The following is a 24,934-nucleotide window of genomic DNA, read 5'->3' as shown; positions in this document are numbered from 1 at the left end:
TCTATCACCCAGCCACCCCATCCCTCCCACCCCCCACCACTCCAGCAACCCTCAGCTTATTTCCTGAGATTAAGAATTCCACATATCATTGAGATCATATGATACATGTCTTTCTCTGATTGACTTATTTCGCTTAGCATAATACCCTCTAGTTCCATCCACGTGGTTGCAAAGGGCAAGATTTTGTTTTTTTGATGGCTGCATAATATTCCATTGTTGTGTGTGTGTGTGTGTGTGTGTGTGTCTGTGTGTGTGTGTGTGTGTGTGTATATGCATCACATCTTTGTCCATTCATCTGTTGATGGGCATCTTGGCTCTTTCCATAGTTTGGCTATTGTGGACATTGCTGCTATAAACATTGGGGTGCAGGAAAGAATGTCCAATGGAAAAAAGACAGTCTCTTCAACAAATGGTGTTGGGAAAATTGGACAGCCACATGTCTTATTTTTTTAAGATTTTTTTATTCATTTGAGAGAGAGTGTGCACTCACGCCAGTGAGAGCTCGAGCAGAGGGCAGGGTCAGAGGGAGAAGCAGACTCCCCACTGAGCAGGGCTGATGTGGAGATTGATCCCAGGATCCTGGAATCATGACTTGAGCCGAAGACAGACACTTAACTGACTGAGCCACCCAGGTGCCCCACAATGTCCTATTTTAAATGTGTGTCCAAAACTATGTCCTCAACATAATTTTTTAAATAGCTGTGTTTCTGGGCTTCTGAAACTGTTTTTTTTTTCACTCTTAGTCCTACATCTTGATGGCCAGGTTAGGTTTTTTTGTTTGTTTGTTTGTTTTGTTTTTTAGATTTATTTATTTGATGGGGGAGGGGCAGAGGGAGAGGATGAGAGAATCTCAAGCAGACTCCCCACTGAGCGCAGAGCCCAAAACATGGTAACCTGAGCCGAAATCAAGAGTCGGACATTTAACCAACTAAGACACCCAGGTGCCCCCCAGGTCAATTATTTGTTTTCCTGTGCTTTCAGTTTACTAATTTAATAGCTACATAAATTTAAGGGTTTTGTAGATTCTGAATATGTACATTTTTAATCTATTCTAAATGGATCCTTGATAATTCTTATTATACATATCTTTACTTTTTATATATTATGCCCTTAGATTGACTATCAACTGTTAATACAGTAGGGAACAAGTAATATTTTGATGAATTATATTTCTGTCTGTCCTTCTAAATCTACTTTATTTGGTAAATAAAATTATAATTGTATTTCCCAAGTAAACTTTTTAGTCTCCTATAATTGCATAACAGGTACCTGGGGTTATAATATACATGTTAAGACAGAAGTGCTTTGAACACTAACATTCTGAGATTTTATTTAAATAATTAGGCTTGAATTAAAAATATATATAGGAGAAGAGAGAAATGGCAGTTTATTCTGTATACATACAGAATTTCAGTTTGGGATGATGAGAAAGTTCTGGAGATAGACAGTAGTACAACTGTGAGAATATACTTAATGACACTGAAATATACATTGAAAAATGGTTAAATGATAAATTTTATGTTATGTATATTTTATCACTATATATATTTAAAATCTCATTCATAGTTTTTCATCTGTAGGTGTTTCTTCCTTGTCATGGACATTTGCTAGCATTTAGCCCTTAACCATAACATACACTATTTATTCATTTAATATATCTTACATTTTTATATTATGTTAGGTGTACATTCTGTATGTAAAAAATTAATGAAAGGTATTTTTAAATTGACTCCACCGTATTTTTAGCTATGTGATCTTACGTAAGGTACTCAACCCCCTCCAAATTTCAGTTTTCTTATGTATAAAATAAGGATAATAACACCTATTCAAAAGGTTGTTACAAGGAGTAGTTAATATACAAATTTTTATTGGGAAAATGAATGTTATTCATGTAAAGCACTTAGCACACAGTGAAATGCATAGAAAGCACTCAAGAAATTTTATCTGCTAGCACTTTTTATTAAACATTGCAGGGGCACCTGGCTGGCTCAGTCAGAGGAGTGTGCACGACTCTTGATCTCAGGGTAGTGAGTTCGAGCCCCACATTGGATGTAGAGATTACTAAAAAAAAATAATAATAGTAAACTTAAAAAAAAATGGCAGATATTTTTGCATCTGTTGCTTGCAATTCTTGTTTGTCTTTGGGGCTGCATGTATGGGTTACATCTTAGTCACTGCCTGCAGTCTCTTTGTTTACTTGACTGGCTAAACATGACATACACAAAGGATCCTCTGACCCTGTGTTTGGTCTCTTAGGGCCCCTTCAGCGTCCAGGCATTGCATCAGTGGCTTAGTCAACAAGCCTGCTAAATGAGGGGAACAGAGAACGCAGACAGGCATGCAACATGCTGGTATTTCTGTGAAGCAACTCTCATTGCCCAGCTATCCCCAGAGAGCTTGAAACAGCTCTAACACCTTTCAGATTTAGGTAGCCTCTTTATTCATTTATCTTGTGGGACTTAATTTTAAACAATTACTGTTGATCAAAAAGGTTAACCAGTGTTTTTCAAAATATGAATATACTATTTGTAATATAATTTGTAGACTTAAAACCTGCTTCATTTATGAGAGGATTTGAGACCGAGATCTAATTGCTATTATTCTCACATTACTGAAATGCAAAATAACTAGATAAAAACAAACCTCAGAAGTTTGTCTCCTCAATCCCTTTTCTCTAGGCACCTTGTCCCTTGTCTGTGGGTATCCAGCTGTCCTAGAGCGAGCCTGTGGTTTCTCTGGTAGCACACTGTACCACTACTTCACGTCATATTTTTTAAGGAAACCAAAGTATTTTCAAACTGAAAAAGAAGTATTAGGACAGTTGTTTTTTTCTTTTAGTTAATATGCCTTCTCTGAAAACAATTCTCAAATTGAAACTGAGAGCCAAGAACATGGAGGGGAGTGGAAATAACATGAAAGAGCTAAATATGTCAGCTTTCATGTATTTGCCCCAAAACTTAAAATTTAAAAATATCATATGCACTCACATATTCTGTACTCTAACTTCAGCTAGAGCACACTTCTGAAATCTGATAGGAACAATATTGTAAAGTTTAATTATATTTTTATGGCCTATATGCCATCTGTGCATTTGTTCTGCTTACAATATTAATAGAGTGTTCAAAAAAATAATAAATTTAGTTTGCAGTGCAATCATCTTATCATAAATGCATCAAAGGAAATTATCTCTTATCATTTTGGATTCTGTTCTTGTATGGTGGATTTTTGTATTTGTTTGAAACCAGAAAAACTTCTCAGCTACTAAAAACCATGTGTGGTTGATCCAAACAGAAGACACAAAACTTGTGTTTTTGTTACTTGAAACAAATTCTAATTTAGGTGAAAGAAAACACTATAATTATTTAATATACAGTAGTATATGACTTAAAGATTATTTACTGATATCTAACAATTAAGACTTTTGAAGTCACCATGTGAATGTACCTATATTTAATTGCTTTATTGTTAGGAACTTTATATTGAAGCAAACAGATAGATTTAAGAACTATTACTGTACTAACTTGAAACATGCAGGTGCAAAATCTTTCTACTTCACATTTTAATAATTCTCCAAAAAATATTACAAAGGTTAAAATTTCTCTGCAGCTAGAGTCTAGTTATTGTATATCTTAATAAATGATAATGATGGTTATGTCTTATTTTTAAAATTCTTTGAATGAAAAAAAACAAGCCACCATTATCACAACATCTATTAATTTCTCTAGAGGCAAGAAATGTGTATTAAATTAATTTTTGTGATGCTTAAACATCGCAAATGTTTGACATTCTGCATGTTAAATTTTCAGAATGATATATTTTATACATAACACTACATAATATTTAACACCACATATAGGTTCATATATGAAATATATAATTCCATATATATATAACCATATGAAGTAAATCTTACAATTCATGTTAGTAGGAATGCTCTCTAATATCCTTGATATTCAACTAAAGATATCAACTTGTCATTGACTTTATTTTACCAGGTATAGTCTATTGAAAAATTTTTTTAAGGTTGCCTGGGTGGCTCAGTTGGTTAAGCATCTGGCTCTTGATTCCGGCTCAGGTCGTGATCTCAGGGTCATGAGATCAAGCCCCACATTGGGCTCTATGCTCAGCTGGTAGTCTGCTTGAGATTCTCTCCCTCCCTCCACCCCTCCCCCTGCTCACACGCTCTCTCTCTCTCTCTAAGATAAATAAATAAATCTTCCAAAAAATAAAAATAAATTATTATTATTATCTTTTTTTTTTTTTTACTAAGTAAACTACCCCCAACATGGGCTTGAACTCGTGACCTTGAGATCAAGAGTCACATTCTCTACTGACTGAGCCAGCCAGGCGTCCCATATTGAAAATAAATTTTTACATACAACAAATAGTGAATCATCTTTGTGTGTTGTAAGTGTGGAAGATGTAATAGATTCACATATCAGAACCACTCTTTACCTATTCTATAACAATATGTTATTTTATAATGTCTTCTGTGACTCACATATGTTCATATAATTCTAGGGTAAGAATTGATCAATTCTACTTTAAGAATTTATGCTTTCTTTTTTCTTTAAATTATACAAGTAATACTTGACTAATTCTATACTAATTTCTTATTGCTGCTGTACCAAATTAGCACAAATTTAGTGGCTTAAAATAACCCAAACTTATTCTGTTATAGTTCTGGAGATCAGAAGTCCCAAATCAGTCTCACTGGACTAAAATCAAGGTGTCAATAAGGCTAGTTCCTTCTGAAGGCTCTCAGAGAGAATTCATTTCTTGCCTTTTCCAGTTCTAGAGGCTGCCAGCATTCCTTAGCTTATGGCCGCATTACCCCAACCTCTGCTTCCATCATCACGTCACCTTTCCTCTGACTTTGACCCTCCTGCCTTTCTCTTATAAGAGTTCTCGTGATTACACTGGTCTTAGGACAATCTCCCCATCTCAGCATCCTTAACTTAATCACATCTGAAAAGTCCCTTTTGCCATGCATCACATCTTCCCAGGTTCCAGGGCTTAAATGCGTAGACATCTTTGGGGGCATACACGGGTGTTATACAGCCTACCACACATCTTTTTATTTTTAATTCCTTACAGTAGTATTGTTCTCTTCTGCCACAAGGCCTCTGTACTAGCTCTTGAGTCCTCCTGAAATACCTTTTACATTTTCCCCTACCTACATAATTCCTCCTACAGCCCCCAAAGTAATTTATCCCACACAGGGAAACCTTTTACAACCTCTCTGACTAAATAAAATTTCTTCTCTCGTATACCCTCAAACTACCGTGTACTTCTTCATAGCACTTATCAGTTTACTGTTTTTATGTTTACTGGTGTGATTCTTGGATTTACATTTTTACCCCAATATACTTTATAAACTGTAAGGACAGGTGCCATGAGTTTATCATTGTTTTTTTTTCCCCCTACCTTTCCATTCCCATTGCCTATTCAATAAATATTTGTGAAAGGAGGGACTTATATTTGCACATTTCATGTGAGGTTTATTCCTAAATTTTTTCTGAGGCTTTTTCTCCTAGCAGTTGTGAATGGGATCCTTTTTCTGTTTCATTACATTTTTGTATTAATGTTAAATATTGATCTTATATCCAGCCACTTTACTGAGCCATCTCATTAACGCTATAGTTTCTCAGTTTAGTCTCTTGAATTTTGCAGGTAAATGATCATGTGGTCTACAAATGATCGTTGTCTCTCTCTTTCTGATAATTATACATTTTATTTCCTTTTGTTGTCTAATTGCATTGTTCAGGACTTGCAGTATAATGTTAAATATATTGGTGAAATTGTCCATCAGCTTTTGTTCCTAATATCAATGTGATTTATTGTTTTGTGTTACCATTTAAAAAATTTTGCTTTACATATTTGTAGGTCTCGTTTTTCAGTTAAAAGATGTTTCCTTCTATTTTCTAGTTTATGAAGAGTTTTTATTTTTATTATTTTTTTTATTTAGTATTTCTTCTGCTTCTTATTCTTCTTCAGTCTTTTAACATAATAGTAAATTCCCATTTTTATATCCAGATTGCTTCCTCCTTGCCATTCTCTTTCTTCTCTTCTTTTGTAATGCCTGTTAAACAGATGAAGTTTCTGGATCTAGTGTCCATAACTTTTCTCTAATATTACCTTTTCTCTAATAACTTATTTTCTTTCCTTTTTGACTTATATTCTGGGAGAATCCCTTTAGTCTGTCTTCCAGCTCACTAATTCCTCAGTTATGTTCATTCTGTTCATCAACTGAACTTTTCTTTTTGACAATCATATTCTTATTTTCTATGTTTTTGAATTAGTTCCTCTCTTAACTTCCTGTCTTACCTATTTGAGGATATTAATTCTGTTGTAAAGTGTTCTTCTGTATGCTTTATAAACTGTTTCGTATGGTCTAAGTTCTTTTTGTTGAGTAGCCATGAGTACTTAAGTGTTTAAATGTTGAGTGATTCTTGGTTAGGCTCTTTGTATTTGAGATGGATATGGATCATGTATGGGTTTTGTTCTTGTTTTTACAGTTTCCTATTTTAATCTGTCTCTAGCATAACAGAGGATGAATAGGATGTGCTCCCAGGTTGAGAATGCCAGTAGTTGTCTTCTGGGAGTAGGCTTCCTTGTGCCTTGGGGAATTCAGTAAGGGTCATTGTCTGAGTTCTTGAATTATATTTTTGTAAAGAATTTCTATCTGTAATACAGATTAGTAAAACTATAACTCCATGTTTTGTTCCTACATTTTCTTTGTTTTTATTAATCTGTTTGTTTTCTGATTTTTCATTTATTCATCTTATAAAGTTTCTTGACTACTTCCTTTTCCATTTGTTAAGCTTACTGTTATCCTCTAGGCAGTTTCTTTCTTTGTTCTTGAAACGCAACAAAGCCATTAAAGAGTTCTATCTTATCTCAGATGTTTTCTTTTATAAACCTATAGAATGTAATTCTGATGTTTAAATTTAGATTTTAAAATTTTAGCAGCATATTATTCATGGCATTATTTGAAAGCCAGTTTTTTGTTAACTACAAGTATATTGCCCACATTTCAGATTATCAATGAAAGATTTCAAGTTTTTATTGACAATTCACATTATTTACTTAACTAAGGACTTTTTCATTTAAATATTATATAAGGTATCTAAAATAGTCAAACTCATAGAAGCAGAGAATAGGATGGTGGTTGCCTGGGGCAGAGGGGAGGGGGAAATGGGGTATTGTTGTTCAGTGGGCATAAAATTCATGTTATGCAATATGAGTAAGTTCTAGAAATCTGCTCTACAACATAGTGCCTATAGTTAACAATACTGTATTGTATACTTTAAAATATAAAAGAGTGGCGCATGGGTGGCTCAGTCAGTTAAGCGTCTGACTCTTGGTTTTAGCTCAGGTCATGATCTCATGGGTTGTAAGATCGAGCCCCGTGTTGGGCTCCACACTCAGCAGGAAGTCTGCTTGAAAATTCTCTCCCTCTGCCCCTACCTCCCTTAAATAAATAAATAAATCTTTAAAAATAATAATAAAATAATATATAAAAGAGGGTAGATCTCATATTAAATGTTCTTATCAAAAAAAGACAAAAACTCCACTACAAAGAAACACAAGGAAACTTTTTAAAGTGATAGATATATTTAATGCTTTGATTGTGACGATGTTATAAAGGGTGTACATCTAGATGTAAACATTAAATGAGTGCAATTTTTTGTATGTCAGTTATACCTCAATAAAGCTAAAGAAATAAAACATTCATTTACTGTAATCTTACCAGATGTAGAAGAGAAGTTACCAGTTAGTTCCAGGAAAGGTGAGCGCCAACAAATTTATAAACTGGTGCTTTTTTAAGCTTTAGTACTAGTACATCAGTACAAATGCCTTAAGAAATTATGCTTTTTTTTCCCAGCAGTGAGAAAGAAGATTTAAGCAATAGAGTTACAGAAGCTAGTTCACTTCTAGCTTCTTCCTAAGAAAATCACAGTAAAATTGGTGAAGCTCATTATGCATCAAATACACTCCTTTCATTTAAGCTGCGCCTCAGGTCTCCACTTGTTAAGTGTAACTAATCGAGTAAGTGTGCACAAGGAAAGGTGTTATTGTTAGTGTAACTAATTGGGTAAGTGTGCAAGGAAAGGTGTTGTTGGCACTCATAGTTTTGTTTAAAATAAAAATGTAACATTTCCCCATTTTTATTCTACATATGAAATTAAAATATAGACTTTCTTTGGCAGCCTATCCTTTTGGTCTTTAAAATACTTGAAACCTAACTCCAACTCTGTGAAAGGGGAGTCCTAGTTAATTGATTTTATTAAATTGTTTACTGTGTAATAACTCTCTGATCTGTACATCTTATCATTGACTGTTTTCAGTATTTGAGTCAAAACCATTTGAGTGAAAGAATATAAGCTCAAAATAGGGAATTGCTGGTGTGGGGCTCACACAAAACCAAATACCCTGGGTAGGAAAACTTCATGCATGCAACAACTTGGTGCCAGTTGGAAACAAGATGATGAGAAGCCATGGTAGAAACTAGATTTGAAATACCTTTACCCAGAATTTTCAGACCAGGCGTCTCTGTTTCCAAGAAAAGTCTTTGGAAGCCAATTAAGTTCATGCAGGAACAGGGAAGCTGCCTCCAGGGAAGTGTAATGACTACTGAAAGAGCCAAGTCAGTGTTAAGTACCTGATATGTGCAAAGGACTGATACTAAAAGCCACTAAATATGATCCCTGTCTCCAAGAAGGAGTTTATCAGGGTGGTTAATAAACTGCACTTTGGTGTTTGCAGACACCATGGATTTTAGTTCCAGCTCTGCCACTTAATAATTGTCCAACTTGAAGCAAGTATCTCAGTCTAATTCTAAGCCTCCTTTTCCTCATCTTGAGTAAAATGAGATAATAATAATAATACCTACCTAGTTTTCCCCCCCTCTGATTACTTTATTTTATTTTATTTTATTATGTCATGTTAATCACCATACATTACATCATTAGTTTTTGATGTAGTGTTCCATGATAGTTTTAAGGATTAAATGATAAAATACATGTGAATTGTCCAGAACAATTACTGGTACATCTTAAACACTCAATTTATATTAGCCACAAAAATGTGTCCTTGTTACTGCAGTCTTGTTTGAGAAACAAGATTTATACACAGGATAAGTCAAATTAATAGTACATTATTAGTTATCACTGTATATTGCAAATACTATAGGAAATAAGCCTTCTCTGATCACACTATATAAATAATGTACATGTGCACATTCCCTCAGCAAGCTGTTTGTTGCCTTCCTTGTGCTATTCACAGTCTTCAATCTTTTTTACTAGCTTCTTACCTTACTACATGGTAAGCCCTTTTAATGCAAGGGCCATGCTTCTTTTATTAATTTCTTGCACCCCCAGCACCCTAATACAGAGTAGACACTCAATAAATATTTATTGAATGTGCAAATTAGAAGGGAATTATTGTTGGCCAGCATTATTAACAAAGCAGCATCGTGGAGAAGATGAGATTTGAAAGGGATCTTGAAAAAGGAACAGGATTTGGTTGGACAGAAAAAGGCAGAAAGGAGTTGGGGTTGAAGAAAAAGTGCTATGTTAATAGGCATGAAATAACTAAAACACAATAAGTACACACAATGAATAAGAATTTTTCACACCTCTTCATTTTACAGATGAGAAAAATAAGACCCAGATAGTGACAGTATCAGGGTGAGAATCCATGCTTGTGGTATACCATGTCACTAACAGAGCTTACAGTATAATGGAGGAGACTAGAACCCATGACCTTAGGCTGTCAGTTCCATGAAGGAAGAATTAGAGAGGTAATGACAAGCCAGAAGTCTCCTTAGCAAACATGTGCTATCCAAGCCCAAAGCAATAAGGAAAACAAGAGACAGAAAAGAGGAGTCATATATTATGTTTTATCATGCTCTTTTAGGTTGGATGTGAATATTTATAGTTACAGTAAACACAGAGGCAGGTGGAGAACTGGTGAAGGTAGATACAACACTTTGGTATACTGTAACTCAAAGTCCATGATATCACACTGGAACCATACATCAATGTAAAAAGCAAAATGTGCTTTATTTTTAGATACTCTTTATGAAAAAGCAGACAGGTTCCATAGAACCTAGGGATGATCAAAAACTTACCTGGGATACTTTTGAAAATGAAGGCTCTGTGTATACTCTGTGGCATTAGGTAGCCTCATAACAAATCATACGCAGAAAAGCCATAGACAAATCAACCTTTCAGAAGTGGGCTGACGGTTTCTGACAGCAGTGTAAAGCCGTCTTTCAGAGCCAGTAATTCAGTCAGGCCCATCTGAATCATTTCCTCTATAAATTGTCTTTAGTGGGATACAAGAAAAAGCACCAGTGAACTAATTATTATCCCTTCTTTGTCATCAGAGTGGCCTAGGTCAAAAAAACGCCACCTTAAAATTAATTTCATAATTTTTTATCTACCTGAGATTATTGTTATTTTCTTAAAATACACCACATTTGTGTGTGATCTGGGTTTTTTTTTATATGTATGGATCCAGAAAATCAGTATAATAGTAAAAATAAATTTATACCTCAGAATTATTTTAGAGTCTGTGATTTATTAAATCAAATATTTTGACCAAGTTAACTATATTATTCATTTGTAATAGACCAGTAGATATAGCTTTAGTCTTTTAATTATTTTTCTTTCCCTTCACTTGAATAAAAAATTATATTACATAATGAATTAAATCATAAAGTATTCAAAATTGGTCCGTACTACAACTTTGTATTAATGATGCAGCTGATGAAAATAAGTATCAATAACCTAAAGATGCATGGTGCTAGGGACAAAGGTGGCATTTTACATTTTTATTAACACTTGTAATTTTCTCCTGCTTGATTTCTTTTAGGCCAAGCCCAATTTCTTCTAAACCATGGGTCAGTGAGCTCATGCTGATTCTCATATGAATGATGGGCTTGATTTTGCAAAGATATCACCAACTACCAATACCCAAGTCTAGCTACCATCATTATAAACAACCTAGAATAGAACAGTATGAATTTGAATGCATTATTTTCTTTCATTTCACTAACTATAGCAATCCTGGACACCATCAGAATTGTGTATATTTGTGAAGCATTACATTTTTAAATGTTATTAATGTGATAGTAACAAAATAGCATAAAACAAGCAAAATATTACCATGTTATACATATTTGTTATCTGTCCTTATTAAACATTACAGAAAAAAAAGAATATACTTTAATTTAAATGATCTTAATAAGGTAAAGTTTTGTATTAAATCCTCTCTTACAACCAAATGTAAGTTTAAGAACAACAGGGTTTCACCAGAATATGATGCATATCTGCTTTAGTAGCTTTTCCACATTCTCCCAAATGAAAACAATATTATATTAATAAATCATAAGAGGCTTCTATTAGCTTGATAAATAAGTATGTTTAAAATACAAGTTAGAAAGGGATTTGTTTAAACACGTTAAGTCCTTACCATACTATTCTAGTGATGTCAAATATAATTTTCATTTTTAAAAGATTTTGGTTAGAAATTTAATCTTTGAAAATATTAATAACAGCTTACAGCAGGTAAGCTATAAAATAACACTGGATGCTGTCTATTTAGTTTCTGGTTGAAAAAGCACAGCAGTACTTTAGTTCATTACCTTTGAAAAAAACAGTAACAAGATAATACAGCTGCCTCTGATTAAGATGTAAATTCTTTCTAATTAGAATGTAAATTCTTACATTTAAATGAAGACATCAATTGTCAGGATGCCATATGATATCTTATTCCACCTTGCCTGAATGAAGCCCTCACTGCTCATCTATGGCACTAAAATAGTTTTGCAATCCCTTTGTTCTCTGATTCTTGTAATATTCTCTCTTCATGTTCCCTTTTCACATTGCTTTTGTTTGTTTTCCCCCTTGCATCTGATATTGTTGTGCCTTGGGATTTTGCAGAAATTTGGAATGAAAATTGAGTTCAGTCAGTGCCAGTATTTGCTTGTGCCTCAATTACTTCTGCTGAATTTTCCTCAATGCAAATCAGGCAGGTTGCATAAAGTGGTGCATGTATTTGAAATAATTAATTTTCCGTAAAATGATGGATCAAGTCCAATCAACCTTCATGAAATCTAAATAATAGAATAGAGAATTAGAAATTAATTAACATTTTGTGTTGTTAATACTTTATAGTATAAACTAGCAATAGTAAGTTTTACTGTTGATTCTAACTTTTTCTTTATTAAGTGTTGATGAAAACCTTCTGCCTCAATCATTTCTTTCCAGAAATATGCTAACGAGGAATCCTGTATCAGTAACACTGAAGCAGAGGTTTCAAAGATTATATAAACAATTAACAAGTGAGTTGACTTGTTCGTGCTTTTCTTTACCAAGCAATAGTGAAGTTTTATCTTGAATAATGTACACCAGCTTATAGAAATCTGCTGTTATATTGGATAATGCCATTAGCCTCTGGGCATAGTATCATACCTTTCTTTTATATCATGTTTCTTCAGCCAAAAGAGGTATAGCTTTAGAGGCAAACCAGTCCAACCAACCTTAGAGTGCTAGGGAAGGAGAAACCTACAAATTGAATGCTTTAGTGATACAAGGGTGTCTCCCTAGCTTTTTTTTTTTTGACTTTTTATTATAGATAGCTTCAAACATATACAACATAGAGACAAATATAATAAATCTTATGTACCCATCAACCATCATCAATCATCAAGGAGCTAACAGGGAAATAAAACATACAAGCCTGAAGTAATCATGAATAACATGCAAATAATAGAGAATAATGCACAATAGAAGCTAAAATACAATTAGAGAACATTAGTGCTATAGATGCTTGGAAAACATTAGTCTGTGTTGAACAGGCAGAGAAGAACATTCCAGGTAGAGTAGAGATGCCATAAGAAGAGATTTAGGGATGAGCAAAGTGGAGTGCCTGGGTGGCTCAGATGGTTAAGCGTCTGCCCTCGGCTCAGGTCATGATCTCAGGGTCCTGGGGTAGGACCCTGCATCTGGCTCCCTGCCCATCAGGGAGTCTGCTTCTCCCTCTCCCTCTACTCCTCCCCACCCCCACTCGTGCTCTCTCTCTCATAAATAAATAAAATCTTAAAAAAAAAGTAAGGAAAAGAAAATACATTTAAAAAAGGAATGAGCAAAGTCTGTGATAGTATAGAAAAGACTGGCATGATTTAAGCAGAAGTTTCATGTTTGTAAAAGTAGTTAAGTTTGGTAACATAGGGGATTTGAGAGCCGGGCAATACATTTTAATACAAATTAGCGGGGTGCTTGGGTGGCTCTGTCGTTAAGCGTCTGCCTTCGGCTCAGGTCATGATCCCAGAGTCCTGGGATCGAGCCCCGCATCAGGCTCCCTGCTCGGTGGGAAGGCTGCTTATCTCTCTCCCACTCCCCCTGCTTGTGTTCCCTCTCTCACTGTGTCTCTCTCTCTGTTAAATAAATAAAATCTTAAAAAAAAAAAAATACAAATTAGCCAAAGACGTAATTTAGGCTTTGGAGTGATATTATCAAAAATACCTTCTCTTTGGGCGCCTGGGTGGCTCAGTTGGTTAAGCGACTGCCTTCGGCTCAGGTCATGATCCTGGAGTCCCAGGATCGAGTCCCGCATCGGGCTCCCTGCTTGGCAGGGAGTCTGCTTCTCCCTCTGACCCTCCTCCCTCTCATGCTCTCTGTCTCTCATTCTCTCTCTCTCAAATAAAAATAAATAAAATCTTAAAAAAAAAAAAAAATACCTTCTCTTTGCCCAAACAAAAATCTCTCCTATTATAATTAAAATCCTTTCGTTATTTTTCTCTTATCATGTTCACAAGTAGAAAGACATTTCTAGTTACTAAAGAATGGATTGCAAAGAAAAAAATGTCTCTAATCCAGCTAATTAAAATAAATGTTATTAATGAATCTGTAATAAGTTTTACTATATTGCATTTTACTTGACTTCTGTACCCAATACAATCAAGAGAAATGTCACTGTTATTATTCATATAGTCCCTTGAAAGTTGTTTAATTTTTTTTTTAAGATTTTATTTATTTATTTGACAGAGACACAGCAAGAGAGGGAACACAAGCAGAGGGAGTGGGAGAGGGAGAAGCAGGTTTCCCTCTGAGCAGGGAGCCCGATGCGGGGCTCGATCCCAGGACCCTGGGATCATGAACTGAGCCGAAGGCAGCCTCTTAACCGACTGAGCCACCCAGGTGCCCCAAAAGTTGTTTAAAACCACGATATATAGGGGCACCTGGCTGGCTCATTTAGTAGAGCATGCAACTCGCCGTCTTGGTGGTCATGAGTAGAGGTTACTTTAAAAAAAAAAAAAATGACATATTTGTTTTTGCACAATTCTAAATTCGTGGTATTATTTACGTACGGTATTAGTTTCCCATTGCTACTGTAACAAATTATCACAAATTTAGCAGCTTAAACAATATAAATTTACTGTCTTACAGTTCTGGAGCCCAGATATCCAGAATGAGTCTTACAGGACTAAAATCAAGGAGTCAGCAGAGCTGAGTTCCTTCTGGAGATTCTAGGGGAGAATCTATTTCCTTGCCTTTTCCAGATCCTAGAGGCTGCCTGCATTCCTTGGCTCATGACCCCATTTCTCCATCCTCAAAGCTAGCTGGGTCAGGCTGAATCCTTCTTACACTGCCATCTCTCTGGTTCTCTCTCTGCCACTGTTTTGTTTTGTTTTATTTTAATTTTATTATGTTATGTTAATCACCATACATTACATCATTAGTTTTTTATGTAGTGTTCCATGATTCACTGTTTGCGTATAACACCCAGTGCTCCATGCAGTACATGCCCTCTTTAATACCCATCACCAGGCTAACCCATCCCCCCACCCCCTCCCCTCTAGAACCCTCAGTTTGTTTCTCAGAGTCCATAGTCTCTCATGGTTCGTCTCCCCCTCCAATTTCCCCCCCTTCATTTTTCCCTCTCTCTGCCACTTTTAAGGACCCTTATGATTACTTTGGGCCCACTGAAATAAATCTGGAGAATCTCCCTATTTTAGGATCAACTGATGAGCAACCTTAATTCCATCTGTAACCTTCATTCCCCTTTGCTGTGTAAAGTAACATATGACAGGTTCCAGGGATTAGGATGTGGGCATCTTTGAGGGGCCATTCTGCCTGTCATACATTTCTTTCATATTTGCTCACAGGAACCACTTTGATAGACCATAGAGCCAGAACTACTTCATTGGCTCAAAAAGGAATTCTTTCTCTGATTTAAAATAAACTAATATTTATCATTTCAGCTGATTTTGAGGAAAAGAAAAAAGAGAAATTAGACTAAGTACTACAAATTTCAACAAGCACACAACCAAAGATTAGCATTTTTACAAAATCGTATGCTAAAACCAATCCTTGTAGACATGACCAAAAAATTGTGTTTCAAGGAAGGGAGTAAGAAACTAGCTTTTTTTTTTTTTTTCTTTTGAGTACCTACTATGTGGCAGACACTATAATATATATTTTACAGATATTATTACCTTTTAATCTTTAAACACTCCTATAATTAAGTATATTTTCCTCCTTTTAATGATCAGCAAGCTGAAGCCGGATCACTTTAGGTATTCCCAGAAGATACAGTTAACGGGAGATCCCAAAATTTTCATACTACATACACCATGCTAAATTCTGTGAAATGTGAATTGTATCTATCAATCAAGAAATGTTTTTTCAGAGGACCAAGGTGTTCAAAGTGTTATGGAATCAACTAGCAAATATGAAACATAATCCCTGCCTTTAAGGAATTTATAATCCAGTTGGAGAAATAAGGCAAACCATAGGGAAGTAGTGTAACATCATGCTTTAAGCAAAGATTAAGATAGCCTTGATTTAGAATCCTTGTTCTTCTACTACTTAATCTTTTACTATATTTGAGCCTAGCTTTCCTTTCCTGCCTCAGAAGGTTGTTACAGAGATTAAGTATACATGAAACCACTTAGCCCAGATTCTGGTATATAGCAAGTACTCAGTAAATAGTAGCTGCAATTATTGTAATAAAATTCTAATAGTACAAGGGCTGAGTTAATGATTACCCAGTCAAGGGATATAGGAGTTCAGTGGAAGAAAGGCTAATTATAAGATGAGTGATTTCATGTTAAACTTGCAGGTATATACAAGGATTTCTTATATTTATGAATGTGGTTAAGTGCTCTAGCTCTGGAAAAGAATACCCAGTTTCAAATTCCATCTCTTTACAAATTGCCTGTTCCTCAGGCTCCTCATTTGTATAATAGGGATCAATATACTACCTACATCACGGGGCTAAATGAGAGGATTAAATGAATATGCAAAATGCTCAGATCAGTATCTGGCCCATAGTAAGTGCCACATAAGTGTTATTATCAGTATCAAGGATACACCTTGTATAGCCCATCCTCAGTGATCCATTGTGGGTGACAGCAACAGTAAAGAACACATGGAGTCTCAGTTTCCCATAGCCATAAGTGATTTGCACAGCTGGACAGCATCACTGGTAGGATGGACATTGGATGAGGATATAACATATGCCTACAATGTTCTTAGCAGTATGCTTTAGGCAATACAAAATGGCAAACACTCTTTATTTCTACCAACCTCCCTGGCTAGACGAGAAGACAAAACTGATGGTGGATGAAATAGAGACTAAGTTCTAAAATGAGGGTGAACTGACTTCTAAGTACAGTAAATCAGAGAAAGAAGAAGTCATTATGGATCATATCACCTTACTAAAGAAAGTAGGACTTAAACTAGACCTGGAATAATGGGTGGGATTTTATTGACTGGTGAGAAGATGATAGACAATTCTGAACATAAAAAACTGCCCCCAGCCTGAAGTATCATGCATCCTTTGTTCTAACCTTTCTCCCCAACTTGTTAAATAAACAGTAACAAAGAAAGGAGAGAGCAAATGAGGAGACCGCAAATGCCGTAAGCCCATGGAATCATAAATAAATGTGTTTTATATTGAAGGAATTTAAGAACAAGGAATTCATGGATAGAATTTAGGTGTTCCAGAAACTTGGATGGAAGAGAATCTACATCTTTATTTTCCCAACCTCCCACTGAAATTTAGTATTTTCTTAATTATGAATATAGGCAATAAACTATAATTCACATTAGCACAGATTTCTTTCATGTAAGATTATAACTATACAGGTATCTCAAAATACCATTTATATTCATCCCCTTTGGTATATATATATAATATATATATTATATATATATAATATATATATTATATATATATATTAGGCCTACTGCTGTTCTTACTATTTTATTGTTAATTGAAAAAGCACAGATATTACTATATCAAAAATGAGCTTATTATTCGATAACATTTCAATGCAATCTGTTTCTTTTGTAATTCAGTGTATTTCATTTTATACATTTAAAAGCGTTATTCTGAAAAGGAGTTCATAGATTCTATCACATTGCCAAATGAGTCCATGGCACTAGAATAGTGCTTCTGGGAACATATCGTTTTTTTAGGTAACCACATCCATAGTTGACTCATACTGAGCTTACAATCAACTAAAATCCCTTTTCTGAACATGTTAGTTTATGCTATATTTATTCCCTAACATAGGCAACTAGCATTACTATCCAGCCAGTGGCTATAACTGACTGACAAATATGCAATTCTTAGAATAGCATTTTATTTATAAATGTTTATTTATTTTTAAATGTTTACCTACCTAAATATAGAACTTAATATTAAACACCTGAAGTGATATCTTACAAGATATTTTCTATATGCAGATAGAACTGCTAAAAATTACATATTTCTTTTATTCCTGGTTTTATTAAGATATAATTGACATATAACATTATATTAATTTAAGGTATACAACATGATTTGATATATGAACATATTGGGAAATGATTACCGCAATAAGTTTCATTAAGATTTCTTACCTCACAGTTACAAAACTATTTTTTCTTGTGATGAGAACATTTAGGATTTAATCTCTTAGCGACTTTCAAATAGACAGTACAGTATTATTAGCTGTAGCAACCATGCTGTACATAACATCCCCAGTATTTATTTATCTTATAACTGGAAGTTTGTACCTTTTGACTACCTTCACCCATTTCCCCCACCACCACCACCACCCCTCTGGCAATCTGTTCTGTTTCTATGAGTTCAGTTTTTTTAGATTCCACATATAAGTGAAATCAAACAGTATTTGCCTTTCTCTGTGTGACTTATTTCATTAGCATAATGCCTTCAAGGTCCATCCACATTGTCACAAATGGCAGGATTTCCTTCTTTTTTTATGGGTGAGTACTACTACATATTATATATGTGTGTGTGTTTATATAGCACATTTTCTTTATTCATCTGTCAGTGAACTATTAGGTTGTTTCCAAGTCTTGGCTGTTGTAAATAATGCTGCAGTCTTAAAATGAGGGTGCTGATATCTCTTCAAGATAGTGATTTCATTTCCTTTGGCTATATACCCAGAAATGAAATTCCTGGATCATATGGTAGTTCTTTTTTTTTTTTTTAAAGACAAGGTGAACCATCCCTTTCTTTATGTATGAGTGAATTCTTCGTATATTTTGGAAGTTAACCTTTATCAGATATATGATTTGCAAACATGTTCTCCCATTCCATAGGTTGCCTTTTCATTGTGTTCATAGTTTCCTTTGCTGTGCAGAAGCTTGTTAGTTTGATGTAGTCCCACTTACTTATTTTTCCTTTTGTTGCTTTTGCTTTTAGTGTCAAATCCAAAAAAATCATTGCTGAGACTCACATCAAGGAGCTTACCCCTGTTTCCTTCTAGGAGTTTTATGGTTTCAAGTCTTTAATCCATTTTAAGTTGATTTATGTGTATGGTATAAGATAAGGGTCCGGTATCATTATTTTCCATGTGGCCATCTCGTTTTTCCAGCACCATTTATTGAAGAGACTATCCTTTCCCCATTGTATATTTTTGGCTCCTTTGTCAAAAATTAATTGACTACTGGGATGCCTGGGTGGCTCAGTCAGTTGAGTGTCTGCCTTTGGCTCAGGTCATGATCCCAGGGTCCTGGGATTGAGTCCCTCATCGGGCTTCTTGCTTGGCGGGAGCCTGCTTCTCCCTCTGCCTGCCACTCCCCCTGCTTGTGCTCTCTCTCTCTGACAAATAAAATATTAAATAAAAAAAAAAATAATTGACTACTTATGTGTGGGTTTATTTCTGGTCTCTCTATTTGTTCCATTGATCTATATGTCCATTGTATGTTAATGCCATACTGTTTTGATTATGACATAATCATAGTTCATCATAGTTCATAATATATTTTGAAGTCAGGAAGTGTAAATGCCTCCAGCTTTGTTCTTTCTCAAGATTGTTCTTCCTATCCTGGTTCTTTTATGGTTGCATACACATTTTAGGATTGTGTGTTCTATTTCTGTGAAAAAAATGCCATTGGAATTTTGATAGAGATTGCATTAAATCTATAGATTCCTTTGGGTAGTGTGAACATTTTTAACTATTAACTCTTCCAATCCATGAGCATAGAATTTCTTTCCATTTATTTGTGTTATTCAGTTTTTTTCATTAATGTCTTTTAGTTTTCAGTACACAGATCTTTTACCTCCTTTGTTGAATTTATTCCTAGGTATTTATTCTTTTTGATGTATTTGTAAATGGGGTTGTTTTTCTAATTGCTGTTTCTGATAATTTGTTGTTAGTATATAGAAGTGCAGTTTTTTTGTATATTGATTTTGCATCCTGCAACTTTGTAATTTGTTTATTAGTTCTAAGAGCTTTTTGTGGAGCCTTTAGGGTTTTCTATATATAGGGTCATCTCTTCTGCTAAAGTAGAGACAGTTTTACATCTTCCTTTCTGATTTGGATGCTTTTTATTTCTTTTTCTTGCCTAATTGCTCTGGCTAGGGCTTCCAATACTATATTGAATAAAAGTGGCAAGAGTAGGCATTCTAGTCTTTTTCCTGATCCTGAAGGAAATGCTTTCAGCTTTTCACTAATGAGTATGATGTTAGCTGTAGACTTGTCATATGTGGCCTTTATTATGTTGAAGGACATTCCCTATACCAGTTTGTTGAGAGTTTTTGTTATGAATGGATGTTGAATCTTCTTAGATGCTTTTTCTGCACTTATTGAAATGATCATATGATTTTTACCCTTCATTTTGTTAGTGTGGTGTATCACGATTGATTTACAGATATTGAATCATCCTTGCATCCCTCTAATAAATCACACTTGATCATGGGATATGATCCTTTTAATGTACTTTCTAAATGCAAACGAATCTGCCAAACAAGAATTACATATTTCTTCTAAAAACAGAGGTGCTTTTTGGTTTGTTTTGTAGGGTGGGAAACAGAGAATGACTGTTCTGGTTATTATTGCTGTATAACAAACCACCACAAAAGTTATTGAGTAAAATGGTCATTTTACTACATCCAGAGCTTCTGTGGATCAGGAATTTGAGCAGGACACAGCAACTATGCTCAATGGATGTACTGTTCCATGATAGCTAGGTCCTCAGCTAGAAAGATTCGGTGACTAAAGCTAGGAAGCAACTAGGAGCACCTTCCCTCACATGTCTAGTGGTGCATGCTGGCCATCAGCTGGGACCTCAGTTGAGGCTGTCCTCCCTGTAGGTAGCCCTCAGAGCACATGGCCTGGGCTTCCTCACAGCATGGAGGCCTCATCTTACATGGCAGTTGAATTCCTTAGATAGCAGCTTAGCTTCCAAAAGTGAGTGTTCTAGAAAACAAGGTAGAAGCTGCCAGGCCTTTTATGATCTATTATAAAGCATCACATCTGGCACACTTTATTGATTGAAACAGTCACCCAGATTAAAGGAGAGAAGATATAAAACTGCCACTTGATCATACTTTATAAGATCACTTTGTACAACAGCATGTGGAATGTGTGATGCTGTGCAGTTATCTTTGGAAACTATAGTCTGTAAATAGGTGGAAAACTATGGTAGTATTTGAACCTGTGGTCGCCAGTGTCACCTGTCAATGATTATAGATGAAATATCATTTATGTAAATGACCCAGATTTGAAGTTGAGGTGTATAACTATGTTATCTATCATTCTAGTAATGAAATTTCTCATTTTATTAGGGTTGTGGGGGAGGTGTTTTCCAAATCTGAAATTTTGATTTTTCCAAAACTTGTAGCTTTGTGTGTTCCTCAGCAGAAAATCTGAAAGTCACAAGTATTGTCTGACATATATAATGACAGAGAAAAAAGGTTCCATATTTTCTCCACTAAAAGTTTTGATGTATAATGGAACCCCAAGGGTAAATTGTACGGTATGTGACTTATACTGCAATAAACCTGTTTTTTAAAGAATCATAAATTTTAGCTAATGATATGCATGCCAGAGTGGTTAGAGGTAAAGTGTGCTGATATCTGCAAGCTACTTAGAAATTCACCAAAAATAAGATAGTTGGGTGGCTAGATAGATGTTTAGAGAGGTGATAAATCAAGTATAGAAAAAAGTTAATTGTACAGTTTAGATGGTGGTTATATGAATGTTATCCTAAAAAATTCTCTTAATTTTCCTATATGTTTGAAATTTTTCACAATAAAATACTAGGAAAAATCAGGAGACAACACTACACAACCAGTGTAGTATCAGGTAGAATGGCCTAAAAAAAAATTTTTGTTCTTTTCAAGTTTTCTTATTTTCTTCATTCAAAGGTCTGACTCGTTTTGATGTTAACTACTACATCACCTATTTTTATTCAAGCAATTGGACAATTATGTGGTAAGAGAGGAAGCAGAAGGGAAGTTAGACACAAAACCTCACCACAGTTCTGCGACTATAAAACCAGAAACCTTTAAGACAAGTAATTATAATTAACCAAATTTTGCCACTAGAGAAACTAAAACTCTACGCTGAATGTGTAAACAGAGTATGATCTGCATCTCAGATGCTGTTTGCCTTGCTAAAATCTTGCACCTCTTTTTTCTCTCAAGGCAATTACTTTTAATTTTTTTCCTTTTCTTTGACCGCAGCAATATGTTCCCTGTTTGCATTATTCATAGAATCATGAAGGGTCACTGTCGTCTGCCCAATCCCGAAATAGTTTGGCGCTTTTTCGAATTGGTCCGCTTGCATTGTATTGAAGCGGTAACCCGCTGACGCAGGCACTTACTCCAGCAATCTTGTGCTCCACTCAGGCCAGAAAAAAAAGATAAAAGGAATGAAAGTGTCTTTCAGTTCCTAAGCAAAGGAGTAGCTGGTAAGGAATAATAAAGCTTTGGAATTTCTAAGTCCTGTAGTAAAATTTGTACGAATTGAAACATTTAATACCTTCACTGAGGATAGTACTAACTGATCAACTGACACCACTCAACAGAACAACTCAACTTTTTAAAAAAATGCCCTTCTTACATGTCCATCGGTAACTGCTACTGTGACATGATAGGTAGAACCCTTGCACTTAAGAAACATTAGGCACCATAACTAGGAAGAAAAGTTGGAGAGGACACCAGGGCATGAGCAGATTCGCACTGCAAGATAAAGCAAAAAAGAAGATAAGTGCCAAGGACCAGATGGAATGAAATCATGTTCCCCTGGCTCTCTTGCCCAACCTGAGAAGCCAGGCCAGGGGAGTTTATGATCGTGGTACAGGAATGGGGGCTATTGCTAATGCTTAAGCTGCCCCATCAGTCAAGATTGCTATTCAATATGCCTGTTACTCTCTATTTTGTATTTAGTTTTGGATTCTTATATGAAACTTGGCAGCTTTGGAAGCTGACTCATATTTTGTTCTGCTTAAGACTTTCACTTCCAAGTACATATTCAGGCTTTGTTTGCCCAGTTTTGTTGTTCGCGTGGTTGAATGCTATCCCTGGAAAGATGTACTTCTGAGCTAGTATGAAGTCAATGACTTCCCTTCAGCATTCATGAGGAAGTTCTGAAGTTTCTGTTTCAAGGCTTTGACATGTCAGCATGTGCAAATCTAGGCTGATGCCAAGATGCCTTATGCCAATAGGTTCCTTTTGATCTTGGTGGGCAAGATTTTCCTTGTGGCTGTTAACCTGTTGCCATTAAAAGAAACAAAATTATAAGATTATGGTCTGTAACATAGGTTATAGGCACTCATATAATTAATACTGTACCACAACACTGTTTTCGGTTTGCTAGAATTTTTAACTGTTTTGGCACTTTTTTGAAAAAAAAAAATCTGTTTTCTAAAACTGCGTTCAACTCCTGATTTTCCATTCAACCCATGATGATGCTTCCCGACTGCTCAGCTGGAATCTGGATTGGCCTTCTTTCATTCAGCATAGTTTTGAACCAGTGGCAAGTCTTGTTGTGGGGAATATTCGGGGTAGCAAATTCTAATTTGGCAACACCCCGGGGACATTAATCAATCAGAAAATATAAATGAGCAAATCATTTCTCAGATGAAATGGTTCAATTGAGAATAATATTGAAATGAAAACACCAAAATGTTGCCTTGACTACAGTTCATTGGATGCATGGTACTATTGATTTCATTTTTATTGCTTTTATCAGGCTTGCTCTTTAAGTCTTTTTGATTTAAATAATTGGCAATCACTTATTAGCTGTTCTAAGGCTGAGTTCACCTTTACTACTTGCTCCCTGACTGATCCTCTCCATTGCCTTTCTCACTTCTGTTATATCCCCATCTCAGCCTGATACACCATCCCATTGTCAGCAGCTTTCACAATAAATTGTTGCTCCACAGTGTATTATTGATTCAGATTTGGGGTGGAAATTATAATTTAACTGTAATTTATATCATTAGCATAATATAAACATACACAGTATTTCAAATATTTAAGTATCTGAAGTGTTGCTCAATAAAGAGCACACTTATCCAGGTTGGCCATTGAAAGGAAGAGAAGACCTCCCACAAAAAACTTTTAAAATATTTGCTTTTGTTGTTTGTTTTCAGTGTTTATTCTTTTGTCCAGAAAGCTAATCATTAAGATTTGAAAATTCAGGAAGGAGGCAGTATTTGATTTCTACTATATAAATTGGGAAGAATGGTAATCTTGAAAATACTGAGTTAGTATGAATTTTTTAAATTAGAGCCATTCACTTTAAAATTCATGTATGAGGGATGCCTGAGTGGCTCAGTCAGTGAAGCAACTGCCTTCGGCTCAGGTCATGATCCTAGGGTCCTGGAATCGAATCCGCATGGGGCTCCTTACTCAGCAGGGAGCCTGCTGCTCCCTCTGTTCTCTCTCTCTCTCTCTCCCTCCCCCAACAAATAAACAAACAAAATCTTTAAGAAAATAAAATAAAATCCATATATGATGTTTATGATTATTATTTATATTCCCATAGTTTAATAACATTATCTATGACTTCTCAATGATAATGCCTAGTAAAAGTGCTTGTTTTAAAGCTTTCTGTTGGGGGTGGTGCCTTGGTGGCTCAGTCAGTTAAGTGTTTGACTCTTGATTTCAACTCAGGTCACTGTGCAATGTTGGAAGCTTTGTCTTAAAGCAGATTTCTAGAAAATAAGATCCTGATTGATTGTAGATACCTTGGGTACTCGCTTGTGATAGGTGATTGCCTTGATCTAGTTAAAGCCTCAAAAGGAACTAGCAAATAAATAGGACTTTCTATGAAGTAATGTCAAAGAGAGAGATTAAATAGAAAGCAGAGGGGATTTGTGGATACTCCTAGAATTGCAACCTTCTGCAGATGTCTCCTCTAACCTTCACTCCGTATTGCCCTGTCCAAGGTTATGCAGCTAATTAATGATAGAGCTGGGCCTCAGACCTTTTTGTACCAGACAAGTAAGTGGAAAGGAAGCTAGCAGGCACCTCTGTTGTATTTTTGGTACATGCTTAGACCTCTCCTTGAGAAAGCTGGACTAGGGAGAAAGAGTATGAGGCAGAGAAAAAGGGGGTGTCAACCAGTATCTACTATAATGCCGACCTTATTTTCTTATTGTCTCCCTTATTAAAG

The 24,934-nt window shown here is 35.3% G+C and overlaps 1 protein-coding gene across 3 annotated transcripts in view; it reads left to right on the top strand.

The window, feature by feature from the left end:
- Positions 1 to 24,934, top strand: part of ELP4 (elongator acetyltransferase complex subunit 4) — a 233,249-nt gene that overhangs the window by 162,800 nt on the left and 45,515 nt on the right. Inside the window, exon 10 of one of the 3 annotated variants that reach the window (XM_081798400.1) lies at positions 12,279 to 13,120. The exons of the other annotated variants lie outside the window; for them this stretch is intronic. Within the exon in view, the coding sequence (XP_081654526.1) occupies positions 12,279 to 12,341 (63 nt within the window). The 3' untranslated portion in view covers positions 12,342 to 13,120. Of the gene's footprint in view, positions 1 to 12,278; positions 13,121 to 24,934 lie in introns of those variants that run through there. 3 annotated transcript variants of the gene reach the window in all.

The sequence above is a fragment of the Leptonychotes weddellii genome, chromosome 11 (genome assembly GCF_054177405.1).
Source record: "Leptonychotes weddellii isolate Sample4059 chromosome 11, ASM5417740v2, whole genome shotgun sequence".
Lineage (NCBI taxonomy): Eukaryota > Metazoa > Chordata > Mammalia > Carnivora > Phocidae > Leptonychotes > Leptonychotes weddellii.
Note: the sequence above shows the minus strand (reverse complement) of the source record. Positions and strands in the feature narration are given on the sequence as shown.